General features: G+C 36.6%; 1 protein-coding gene across 2 annotated transcripts; it reads left to right on the top strand.

Annotated features, from left to right (window-relative positions):
• Positions 1 to 342: 342 nt before the first annotated feature.
• LOC135683165 (uncharacterized) lies at positions 343 to 13,660 on the top strand. Of its 2 annotated transcripts, XM_065198346.2 has the most exons (12): positions 343 to 645; positions 3,744 to 3,888; positions 6,084 to 6,241; positions 6,620 to 6,731; positions 6,934 to 7,047; positions 8,868 to 9,091; positions 9,321 to 9,431; positions 10,098 to 10,335; positions 10,818 to 10,936; positions 11,459 to 11,638; positions 12,255 to 12,593; positions 12,911 to 13,660. In XM_065198346.2, the coding sequence occupies exons 1-12, from the start codon at positions 451 to 453 to the stop codon at positions 13,232 to 13,234; spliced, it is 2,259 nt and encodes a 752-aa protein (XP_065054418.1). In that variant the 5' UTR covers positions 343 to 450; the 3' UTR covers positions 13,235 to 13,660. The 2 variants fall into 2 exon arrangements, with proteins under 2 accessions (XP_065054418.1, XP_065054419.1); XM_065198347.1 differs by lacking the exon at positions 3,744 to 3,888 and having other exon boundaries at positions 506 to 645.

Below are 13,660 nucleotides of genomic sequence, written 5' to 3'. Positions count from 1 at the left end.
CAGTTGTTGAAAAAATACCAAATGCGTGCACTCCCATTCCTTAGGAATCTTGCATTTGTATGTATAATCCGTATAATTCGCCACAACAATTTTATATACAGTTTATGAAAGCTAAAAAGATTAAAATATCAATTAAAATGTCAAACTGCCTTTTTTCATAATGGTCCCCTTGATATATGTTCTAGTACTAGAAATTGTTCAAGTTAAAGCCAACCCGAGTGCTACATTCTTTGTTAAGCACTTTTTATAAAGCATTGCAGGTACTGTGATAAAGTTCTAGGCTTCTAGCTGCCCTAGGATTCTGTCCATGCGCAGGAGATTCTATTGGGAGTCTGGTAACTACCCACAAAAAGCGTGGAGAAGTGTCGACGGTCTTTTCCACTCTGGCAAGAAGGCGTGAAGAGCGAACTAAATCCTAACATTGTTTATCGCTTGCTGCTGGAGAAGACGATGTCACGATATCCGTATCAACAAAATCAAGAATTTGGTCGAGGAGATAGGTACGATCGACTGACGAACTACAACAATGCCCGGTCTCAGTCATCAGCTTATCGTCCTAGCGACAGCCTTTACGACGAACATTATGGCAAGCGGGGTGCAACTCAGGAACGTCCAAATGACCGACGAAGGATGGGAGGTGGTGGGGTAAGTAGGCAAAAGAAACGGTGATATGTGACTTATCTTATTCTGTATTTCCCAGGTTCAACGATAGAATTTGCGAAAAAGCTCCTTGCTTGGAGATCTTCAAACTCACGAGTGCTCTCTCATACTCAGCCAAAAAATCACTCGCCATTTGGCCTCTAAAAGTCCCCCTCATTCGGCATTATAAAATTGCTTTTATTCCACTGTTTCGAGCATCTTTATGTTTTATAATACAGTTAAACTTCTGTTGTTCTTTTAGCTGCTTCAGTTTATCCTGCCTCTCGGTTTTCTTCAAAATTAAAGGTCGACGAACTTGTGACCGATAATTTTTCCCGTGTTTTGACTGGTCTTGTTTTGCCAACAAAATGCTTAGCAAAATTTTCCTACACTTACGCCTTAAAAGAACTGTTTTCCACGTTTTCCATCATCTTGACCTGCGCTAATTATCCTGGATTCGCTCTGGCAGAAAACTACAAACAGATTTTGTTAGTCTTTGCATTGTTTTCTTTCGAAAGTCTTTGAGAACTGGCGGACAGAATGTGAGCAGGTGTTTTCCACCTGAAGATGTTATCCAAGTCTTGCGGATTAAACCTAATGGCATGGATGAGCACTTGAAAATATAAAGCAAGAAAATGTGAGCACTCGAGACCATTAGGAAATAATATTGTCTGCATTAGAACCATACTGGTGCCATTAGAAACGAAAATTACCTGCAACGTAACAGTCCAGTTAAGTTGAAAGACCTTTGGTACAAATTTATACACGTAGGCTAAATCATCAATAGTTCAGACACCAGCCTATGGAAATGTTTTAAAGCAGAAGCTCACATGAATTTGAAGTATGCCCCTACTGACACAATGGATGTATATATTTTTACACAAGCTTCAACAGAAAGAAAGCTAGCTGTCAACTTGATGCATACATATTTAAAGAAAGTTAGATCACATGTATAGTTGACTTTTGGTCCATTGTCTCTCTTGTCTGGCCAAATTCATGTCTTTTAATAATGGGCCATCACTTTTGCTAGTTGTACAATTTTGCCTTCATCGTGGATATCTATAACACAAATAAAACAGCTGCTCCATTCTTTATTGTTGACGCAACTAAGCACATCATGCCAGGACCATGAAAGTGAGTACGATGGCCACAATCTAGCCCAACTAAAAGGATTCAATCCAAAAGAAAGACTACATGAGAATCAAACTCTGGATGTTCCAGTAAAAGCTTGTGGCTTGTTACCTTTGGATATAAGTTTTGTTTTGCTGCCTTGTTTGTTCTTGGAAATGAAGAGTTTCTCTAACAGAAATCCTTTTGAAGCACAATGGTGTTAACTTTCAGAAATTACTTAGCAAAATATGTTTTTCACAAAATATTCTTGCTGTTATAACTTTGTTAATTTTGTAATTGCTAAACTCAGATGAAATAGGTTGGTGTCAGTTGCTTGAAAAGTTTGGACTGATTGCCTTTTGCTTTCCAAGTTTTTGTACATCGTGCTAATTGAGGCATTTTGTGGCAATGTTTCATGTGCTGCCTTCAACAGCGAAGATTTATATGTTTCAATACACAGTCAAGGAGCCATTTTTCTTTTTGGTGTGGTCAGTAAGTCCGAAGTGAGGCTGTTGGAAAGGATACACATAAGAACTGGCATATCTCTATTTTTTGCAAGTTGAATGCAAAATTATGATGAAAGTTTGAAACCACATATTTTCTTAAATGAGTAATTATAAGTGGTTGCAGCAAGTTTTAATGTAACCCTTGTACACTTTGGATCTTTTAATGTAAGCTTTGGATCTGAAAGATGCTTGAGCAATCATCCGAACAATATTTTCAGCAAGTGTGAAAGTGTCATGCCTATTCATATGTCAAGGTTTCAAAGATCTTGGTCCTGCTAGTTAGTGCCAAATAATGAACCGTGGGAAAGGCAATGATCTTCACAATGTGCAACAAATATTCAAGATTGGTTTGGTTTCTTGAAAGAATACTAGCATTACCATATTGGTTATGGTGACCATGAAACCAAGGCATGCTGCCACTTCTCTTCTTGAGAATAGCACATGACACATCTTTACATATACAAAACAAACAAAATCTGGATGTTCCATTCCTTTACAGCAAAGATTTTCGAGCTTTTCAGAGTCCAATATGAGTCAGTCCAGGAACTTTGTTTCCATGTCTTTGCAAAAGTTGTTTTTGAAGTCTTGTTGGATCCTTGGAATTGATTTGATGGACACAGTAATGCAAATACCGATGGCTTGAGTAAACACAGTCCTTCCAACAAAATTTGAAACTATAAAAACCTGTTTATTGTCTCCTTTACCAAAGTATATTTGCAATAAGCTTGTATTTTTTCCAGTTCCCATCAATTTTTGTCAGTTGATTGAAGTTTTTTCAATGTTTTATGTCTGGTTGACCACACTCAATTTTTTTCTGCATGGATTGATAATTGACTCATTTTACAATCTCACTTCTAAAGCTACACATCTTCTACTAAACTTGTCGTTATGCAAACATCCATGCTTAACCCTCACTTAATACTGTTTATTTCCTTACTGGCCAGTGTTAAAATGTTGTATCAGTTTCCAGTAAACCATACTCAAAAGCTGCCTGTCAAAATATAAATGAAGGGGGATGAGACATGCTCTGCAGAGCTTTTTGTTAACCAGTAACTGAGTTAGAAGTCATTTAGTTGACTTCAGGCATTTCAAGATGTGAGAGTGTCTCTTCTCCATTGACCCTGGTAATGTGGTCAAGAATTAGTTCCAAGAATTAGTTCCAGAATTCAATAACTGATTTCAAGGTCACTTCAAGAACTTGAATGAAACACCTTAGAACTTTGGATCAATCCCATTTCCCTTATGACCATATCCAGAGAACATGGAAGTCTTTAAATTCTCTGCAGCAGTTACCCTTGAATGCTGGCACATGTCATTACATTGCTATGTTCTGTCAATCACCTTGGTATTAGACTATGTCAATGTGTTTGCTGCAGCACAAGATTTCTGCTTCTGAGCATCTTGTGATCATGGCCACTTGAAGCATTGCCAGGTTTCTTAGTGGTCTACCAAGCTTTGCATTTTATTAAACTATAATTATTTTGTCAGGGTCAACGAAACATATCCCGAGAACCACAACAGCAATATAGAGGAAGAGATGACAGAAGGCCTGGAGGCTATAGGGGTGGCAGTGCCCCAGAAGCTGGAGGTCTCTTGGGTGCCAGCCCCAATGACCCAGTTCAAAGCTCGCCAGGTTACTTTCTTATTTACCTCTCAGTGAGGCTCTTCATTTTGACAATATTGTCACCATGTGTGGAATTCATTTTTCTTTCCCTCTCTACATGGTTGCAACATTTTTCTCATAGCTCAGTCCACCCTTTAAATTCAAAAGCAGAAGTCTGCTTGTGCTTCTATTTGATCTTTCTTCCTTGATATATTTTGTTTTGCATATTGTTTCTGCCCTTTGCTGCTTTCTAAACTTAAACGTTTTTCTGAAGACAAAATTTTCACATAAAACGAATTTTTTCTTCAAATAGCTGTCATTCTATCTGCTGCTAATTCATTTTTGACTTGTTTTCCTATTAATCTGCTACTGTTTCTTTCTTGATTATCAAATTTCATAAGAGTTGCCTGCCACTCAAGCCTTTTACTTAGGCAAAGGCTTTGCTTTGTAAATATGGATAGAGAGAATTTTTTCCATCTAGTTAGGTTTGTCACTTCTACCCATGCTCTGAAAATTTCCAAATTCCTTAGAGACATGTCCAAGAAACCAGTGTTCCTTTCAATGGGCTTTCCTCGTTGACCTTATTAAGCAAAGCCTTATTATGGCCTACACATGCCCTATCACACAATGTGTTTCCAATTTTGGAGGGGGTAGGGTCTAGGATTTTGTACAAGATTACAGTCCATATTTGAAGTCAAGGGTATGAAAGCCCACATATCCTGGCAAAAAATGCTAATTGGGCAAAAGCTCAAGTCGCATCAAAGCTCCAATAATTTTTGCCACTGTGTCTCTAAACTGTAAACAAGGTTTGTCCAAAGTATAAAAGCTGTTGTGGGAAGAAGTTGCTAGATGTATTGCAAATCATACCACTGGAGCTATTCAGGTGTTCAAAGTAGTGCTTTAAGGCTGGAATACACAATCAGTTTTTGCTCATCAGTTTTTGAATCAGTCTTTTTCATCAGTTAGCTGAAAGAGCATCAGGTCTCTTGGGTGCCAGCCCCAATGACCCAGTTCAAGGCTCTTCAGGTTACTTTCTTATTTACCTGTCAATGGGGCTCTCATTTTAACAATATTGTTGCCATGTGCAAACTCAATTTCTCTTTTCCTCTCTCCATGGTTGCAATGTTTAAACTTAGAAACAAGAAGTCTGCTTGTGTGGCCATTTCATCTTTTGGAGCATGAGTATACCCACTCCGTCAAGGCCTTCAGTTTTTTACAATTTGTTGATGATAGTCACACAGAACATGCTGCTGCAATAACTATAGCCACACTTAAAACAAAGAAGGTTGAAAATAAACATCTACATGAAAATATAATTATGTATAATGTTTAACACATTTTTGAGGAGGTTTTGCCAAAGGATGAGAACAAGTTTTCTAAGATAAAGGGAAACAATTTTGATAAACTGTTGGCCTAGCTGCAGAATGGTATTACCAAAGGAGATAGAGTAATTCGTGAAACTTTTCCTCCAACTTTACATTACTATCCTTTATTGTGCATTGCTTGGCATTACATTCCACAAGATGGGTTCTGCTTCCGAAGCACTAATGAAAAACTCTGTTTACGCAAAACAATCAACTTTGTTTACCTTCATAGCCATGTAAAAGCTTCCTTTAGCCCTGATTCACTTTCAAAAATTTTGCTATAAATTTTGCCTCAATCACTCGTACAATGCAGGTCATAGATCCATTAATGCAGGTCCATTAATTGATGTGTAGCCAATCCTCTCCAGTTGGATGAGGTTTTCTCTGATCAGTTTGACTGAAATGTCAAGCACACAAAGCTATATCACAGTTTTGCCTCATAAGTCTAAACAATGTCACATATTTTGGCTGATAAGCAAAAACTGATGGAAATAATACTGATAATGTATTTCAGCCTTATTGAGGTTCAGCTGTTTAGAACACTTAAGCAAGGTACTAACAATTTTTTCTAGATGAACTTCAAACAATTGTTGCTATCTTGTGGAGGGCCAGATTAACCAGACATTAGTGGTGTAACTAACTGCCCTTGGAATATTATATCAGCAAAGAGTTTTTTATTATCTAACCATTGTAAAAGTGTGAAAGTACTTGTATGAAAGTGTTGGTATGCATTTTTTATGAAAAATTTTCATTAAACTTTATGCTTTTCTACTTTTAACATATTTTTTAATAATTTTTTGAATGAAAAAAGCACTGTTGCATGTAAATTTTATTGCTTGAAACTTTGATTAACAACAACAGGAATGTTGGGAGGCAACACTACCCAGCAACAATTGGCAGCAGCCATGCAAGCACATCAAACACAGAATCTACTTGCAATCCTCCAAGCGCAGCAATTTTCTGGTATGAATTCTGGAAGCCTGTTGCCTACACCTACAGGGATGAATCAGAGAGGAAAGGTTTGAATCTTGTAAATTTATGATATCTTGATTGCTTCCTGCAGAAGTTTAAGAAAATTGTTTTTTTCTTTCAAATTTCTGTAATATGACCTTGAGAATTCCCACTTTTGGTTTTCATCATGTTAAATGATTATTCATCAGCAGTTTTCATCATGTAGATATATTGATGGAAGTTCCAACTTACAAGAATTCAAATATTTTTTTGAATTTTATCTTTAAAATTGCTGCTTAAGTTGCTAAACTTTGTCTTTTTTTAATCTTTGTATAATTTTTTCAAGGTTTTATAACTTCATTCTTTATAATTGAAGTTAATTCTTTATAATTGTAAACTGGTGATAAATCAGTTTGGTTGAAATTGGTAATATTACCATGTCTTAGGGACCAGGACGTCAATTTGTTGACAAAAACAGAAGACCATTTCAGCCTCAGAAAAGGAGAGGCCCACCCCAAGATCAAGGTCAAAGTTTTAAGAGAAGAAAAGAAGACCAAGGTAAGAGGTTATCTCTGACAAATTTGAAAATGTCAACCTCCTAAACCTAAACCATTTACAAAGTGTTGAACTATTGTTATTTGTAATTTATTTGTAATTTTTAGCTTTTCATACCTCACAATTGTTTGTGAAAAATCTACAATAGTTGCATATAAACAATCTTACTTTATTCATTTAATGAGCAATAATGTGATAAATTTAGGCAACAGAGGTCCATTGATCCCACCATGGAAGCAAGGAAAGCAACAATATATCAAGCCGCAACATCAAAAACAGCTCAAAGACACGAAGCCCAGAAAGGCTGAAGGAGAGGAAGGTAAGCTAGGTGTATATTTATTTTTAAAGATACATTATCTTCTACAAGAGCAAATGTTTTATTTTATTCTCCTTGTGTAGATAGACTGGCATTGGAGCCTGATGTAGAATGTGAATTTTAAATACAAAAATGTATATATGTTTGTTTTCAAGTTTACACCAGGCCTGGCCGTTTGAGGCGAGCGATAGCTCGCGCTCGCCTCCACGCTCCCCTCGCAACCTGAGGCGAGCTATGAATTGCTCTCCTAAACAGAACATGAAGGGAGAATCGCTCCCCTAAAATTTCCATTCATTTGCCCTTTTCCTATTCAGAGAACCCTGAAAATGGGTTAATTGGCTTATTTTTGTAACAGCGATTTCTCCCGTCACTGCATTTTTTGCAATTAACTTTTTGCTTGTTGGGCGGTTTTTGTCATGATAGGCATAAACTTCGATCTGTTTGGAAAAGGATAGTTAACCGAAAGGTACGTTTGTAGTGATTAGAAACTTTCAATCTTAAGAAAACAGGAATATTTTTGGAAGGAAAGTCGAAGAAATGGGTAGGAATTGTAGATTGGGGATATAATAAGACAGCAGGTCCCTTCCAGCAATAGAAACAAAACTATCCCTCAAAGAGAACAGGGTACTCTGTCTTGCAGATCAAAAACGACAACCAAAACATGGAATTCCACTATCGAGCAGCATTTACTGAAAAACCCAGATTGGGTGAAAAACTATAACGGCGACATGTTTCGCATTATTGGCAAAGCCTGATCATCGTTCCATCTATGTAGCAGTTGGTAACATTTTCAATAGGAAAGGGGCACTTATTGAAAACCTCAACAGTCATGTCCTCGCGTTTTCTGATGGCCTATTTCGATCCTAAACTGGGTATTTTAGCGTAGAGTTTTCCATCTATGTTCTGACGTTTTACTCTCTGAAGAGTGCTAGACGTATAATTAAGTTTGTTTCAAAATTTGTTTTTAAAGCCATTTTCAAATTCTGTGCAACAAAAAGATTGTTTTGCAAGAGAATTGTTGTTTTTGTGTTGTGCCAGCTTTATATAAAACCGAGAGAGTCTGTTCTTTCAAATACTTCGAGTAAATGGGGTGCCTAAGTCACGGTTAAAGCAAATGCAAATTGAAAGAAGTAAAACATAACACTCCTGACTGAGGCAATTACATTAAGGCAACCGACAGATACTAAAGGGGCTTATTAAGTCATCTGTCGATTGTCTTTAAAGTACATTCTATGTGTTACTGATTTAGCTCGCCTCAGCAAATGAGGGGAGCGATTCACAGCTCACCTATAAAAATACAAACGGCCAGGCCTGTTACACTTCTGTGGTGCTGTGGAGTGGTGAACAAATAGTAGGTAGCACTGCTGGTTTCTCATTAAAGTTAGATTTGCTAGTTGTGGTAGCTTAGTATGATTGAAACACTTTCTATTCTAGTTATATTGATAAACGTTTAGCCCTTATCAGCAGGAAAAATGGTTAGAAAAAGTGCTTGAAAGATTTCATGGAATCTATAGTGACCAGTAGAACCCACATATTTCCATCCACTAGGTCTCTAATTAGTTTACCCTCTCTGTAGCTAATCTTTTCTTTAACTTGTGATCATTCAAACAAATCTTTGCTGCCTTAAAGCTTGAGTATATATAGGGTATATTCCTTCCTTACATGTGACATGGGTGAAAGAGATCTTTTGTAAATACTGATGTGTATTAGTAAGTTTACAGAACCAGTCTATGATAGAAACATATCAAGCGATTGTGTATGCTGTACTTTGAATGTACAATGTGAAGCACGCTTATTTGCAAGCAATGTATTTACAATTTTAGATGATGTTTATGAATTCATGCAAGATGAAGAGGCAAAGCAGATTGAGGATCTAGAAAGCATCGAAATACCACAAGAACTTATTGATAAAATCGAAGAGTTGAGGAAGAGAACTAAGATTGATAGAAACATTGCAGACCAAGATGTTGACAAACTTTCAGCCTTTCATTTTGATGGACAAAACTACAAGTGTGAATTGTGCAAGATTGTTGCCCATAGATATAAAGTTAGTATTGCCTGTTCCTTATTTTTTTAAGAGAAATATCATTTCCAGAAAATATTCAAATATAAAGGTCACAATGCTTATTTAATTTGATTTGCCTGCAATTATCTGTGCCAAAGATCATTTTTTGTATTTTAATTTGGATTGATACTAGCATCTAAAAAAAGTTCTCTCTCTACTTTAATTGATACATGTATGTTTTTATCAGGAGTATATTTTTGTTATTTTTCAGAGTATCAAGCAACACTTCATGGGTAAAAAGCATTCATTAAATGTTATTGAGGCAAGACAGGCTGGGAATGATGTTGATAGAGAGATTATGGATATTATGCTCCACCCAGAGGTGTGTAATTTTATTGGCATTTCTAAACCAAGACCATCCAGAACAACCTGGGCAACTGCTCTTGATTGAGGAGCAACATCCATTAAACCTTTTGTTAACTCCCACAAGCACTGCATCATTTAATATAACAATCCTAAAATAAGCATTTTAAGGTAATACACACAAATGTATTTGTATATCTGAGAATTTAATTTGTTATAATTCCTTAAAAAGAAAGAAAAGTTTGACTGATTAGAACCTTTGCTCAAAGGACACTAATTATTAGCTCCAAAACTATATTTGTTCATTGATTTGGAAATTGTTTTTGATAATGGCTGCCCAGGAGATGTCAATTCTGCATCTGGAAGTACATTTCTCCTTATCTTTATTCATTATCTGACATTCATACTCTGAGAAGTCTTAGGCAAACACTACTTTAGTATGCTATTTTTATGCTGGTCAAAGCTATCTTCAAACTTATGTATTAAGCCTTATTCTTACCCATTGGAGTTTGAAAGATTTTCCTAGAATTTCAGTGTTTTGTTTCATGTGATTGTGGTGCTGTTTCAAAATTTGAAAGTAGCTGGTTTTACAAATTCCTTAAAGACGAACAGCCTTTTCTTCAAACTCTGCAGTTTGAGTTGTACCCCTTGCTGGTTTTTCATCCTGTAGAATATATTATTGTAGAATTGGCTTGAGCTGAATCCATCTGCAAAAGTTATATTAAAGCGACAAACGATTGGTTTTATGGAAGCAAAAAGGAAGGAAGAGGAAGAGTTCAAAATAAAGCACCCTGAAAATTATGTAACATACAGAATGGACACACGCAAGTCTGCAACAAAGATAGATGGCTCAGTTATCATCAGACATGTGTGCGAATCAGTTGTTTCCATAAAGGATTTTGCTGGCGAAAAGCAGCTTTTTGGTAAGCAATAGTGTAAGGTTTATATTGATGTAGATGTTTCTCAAATTGTGAGAATTGTGTTGCATCTGTAGCAGTCTTATTCAAGATCCAGCATATTTTTGTTTTTTCTTGTTAGTTGGTTAGTAGGTATCCTTCCTTGTTAAACCTTAAAGGTATATATTTGTGTGGGTATTGTTTGCAATGGTGTAAGTAAAGAAAAGAATGATGACATTCAAAGAGACTGCAAACTATATTATTTTTCACCCATCACAAAATTATAACTTTTCTTAATTTACAGTCATTGTTGATCAGGGAAATAAAATTTATATCTGTTTAAAATGATTTCACAGTGATGAGACTATGGATTCCCCTTCACTTACCATAAGTGATAAATCCTTTGCTGAGTGAAATTCGTTTAATCATATTGCTGTCTTAAATAGACAGGCAAGTAGCGATTATATAGACAGGATATTGCAAATGCATCCCTTTTTTTAAATTGGCAGGGTGTGAGTTTATCAAGGCTGCATCTGGTTTTGATTGCCGCCTCTGCAATAAGTTACTGAGCAATGGGGCTAATGCATTAGAACACATCAGAACTCCGCAACATATTGACGCATATCAGGTAATATTTATTTGCTTTTTTTCTTGTTTTGAATTGCAACAGATGTCAACTGACAGTTAATTTTTTTATTTCCAAGAAACTCGCTTTGAAGTTTGTTTTCCAGTGCGCTGCACTCATGACTGGTAGTATCATATTTGTCCCTGAGGGGTTGAGTTCAATGGTTGGCAGGCATAGGAATTCCAAGGAAACGTCCAGAGAACTTCCCTCCTGTTCGAACAGCTGTGTTGTACTCTATATTGCTTGCTTCAAGTTGTATAGGTGCTTACAAAGTACAGAGATAATAGTTTTCCAGTTCTTTTTCTGTTATTGACTGATTTCCCTTTTGCATGTGAACTTCACATTCCTGCCACATATCCTTGTATGAATTTTTTCTGTCATACTTATGAGCAAAGTTTAAATATCTTCCCTTCTTGCTATGATTGGACTGCTTCAATTATTCGATGTGCAGAGTAGTTTTTTATGTAACATTGTTGCGTTTCAACCTTTACCTTATTTACCCACTACTTTGTTCTGTTTTTGTAGAAATATATGGAAGACCACCCTGGGTATCATGACAACATTGTGAAAAGAAATAAAGACATCGTTGGTGTTTTGGATCAACATGATGGAAGCGAGGTTGTTCTCTACGAGGCTCATGAGGAAGAAACGGAGAACCAACAAACTATCAAAAACAGATATGTTCAGAAAGATGATCCGGAATTTGTAAGTAACACAGTTCAGTCCACCATATTTCGTCTTAACCATATAAAAAAGTGGTAAAATATTTACTCTCCTTGTTTGCAATATTAGTTAATAGTTTTGTAACATTTTTTCTATTCTAATTTTTTTATCTAGAAATACTGAGACACCCTGTTTAGAAATCTTAGTACTACAATGCAAAGGAGGGTAACGATTTCATCTGTCTCTAGTTCGGCTTAGTTCAAATACGTTCCAAAGTAAAGTGAAATTTGTACTTTTTGCTTCAAGCGTATTCATCTCAGGCACATTTTAGTGAATTATTAATCCGGAGTAACTGGTCATTTTCCTAAAAAGTTTATGCTTATGGTTTTGAACAATGATGAGACTTTGGATTCCCCTTCACTTCTCATAAGTGATTAATTCGTCTCTGAGTTCAACTTCAGTTTACTTAGAGTGTTAATTAAAGAGAAAATATGTCAAATAATACAAAAGTTCATTAAAAATGTCATCCTTCCTGTATTATATCGTGTTATACCTGTTATAAAAGTTGTTCGTTGTATTTCGATTTGAAGAAGTTCTCTGATATGCAAGACCCAAACCTCCTCAGCTTTATGATCCTTATGATGTCATCTTTTTGCAGGTCCGCATAGAAAAATCGGTTCCAGAATGGCATCCAAAAGACAACGAAGAAGAAGAAGAAGAGAATAAGGAAGACTGGGAAGAAGAAGCTAGGGAGGAGAGTGAGCAGCTTCATCAAAATGAAGGCGCTTCTGAGGAATGTCCAGAAGATGAACCTTTAGATGAAGAAGTGCCTGCACAGGGATTCGATGAGGAGGATGTTAATGGGTCTGCAAGTGATGGTGAAGTGGCAGATCAAGGGTTACAGCAAGATGAACCAATCGATGTAGAGCCGCCGGAAGAAGGAGAAATAACCGATGAATTACCGCAGACAAGAGAAGAATTGTACGAACCATCACAGGTATATTTTTATGTTTTTATGCCGCTCATTGCAATGTTATGTTTGCAGTTTTCAGCAGCCAAAATACGTCTTTATAATGCAAACTGCAGTTTCGTTATTTTCAAGAGTTTGACTGTGAACTTGATCTGTGACCTCTTGGTAGCTTCTCCATTATAGAAGTCTGTTCTGTAAACTGTTTTGAATAATTTTTACAACAGTATATAGCAAACAAAACTAATGAACAATCGTCTTCTCTTGGGAGTGGCTTTTTAACGAGGTAAGGCTTGGTGTATAAGGACATTATAATGGAGTCCTTCAAAGTTTGATATTTTTCGTAGCCTACCGATGATACAGAAGGGGATGCTGCTGTGGACACTGAGCAAGAACCTGCTACTGAACCAGCTACTGAACCAGCTGTCGTGCAAAAGACGCTACCCCCGGTTAAAAAGCCTACCCCTAAAAACAGTCCGGCTACGATGACAGCGCCTTCAAGACCTGTGGCCCAGTCAAGGCAGCGAGGAAGAGGTAGTCAGAGGGGCATCAGAGGTAGTCCAAGGGGTCGTGGAGGAAGACAGGCACAAAGAGGAGCAAAGGGCTCAAGAGGAAGACAGAGTCCTGCCGATGAAAAGTTTGAAGTGGTCGACGAAGTTGGTGCTGAGTAGAGGTGCAGTTAAAGTGGCTCAACTGCCGCGTTTTGAACAAACCTCCTTTTGTGACGTCCTGCACCAATATCAAAGTTGTGTTCAATATATGCAACTTTCGCTTAAGTTGCAATATCAGTAAATGATAACGATTCAAGTAACCTTTTTGTTCGTTTTCATATGGTATATCGGTCAAGTTACCAAATTTTATTCAATTTTTAAAACCAACTTTTTAAACGACAGGCCAAAGTCTTGTGGGTTACTTTTCTAAATGGTGTTTGTAAAGAAGCCTGCAAAAAACGAAGTCATAGTATAACATATATATAACTAACAGATTTTAACAACGCGAGCTTTCGTTATTAACGCATTTAATCTTGGTATTATGTTTCCTAGAATTTAAAAGCTTATATCTTAGTACATCATATCGAAATTAAGTTTCACTGTTGA

This window comes from Rhopilema esculentum, chromosome 7 (assembly GCF_057945365.1).
Source record: "Rhopilema esculentum isolate cy_ngs chromosome 7, ASM5794536v1, whole genome shotgun sequence".
NCBI classification, from domain to species: domain Eukaryota; kingdom Metazoa; phylum Cnidaria; class Scyphozoa; order Rhizostomeae; family Rhizostomatidae; genus Rhopilema; species Rhopilema esculentum.
The sequence above is the reverse complement of the archived record's forward strand: the minus strand, read 5'-3'. Positions and strand labels throughout refer to the sequence as shown.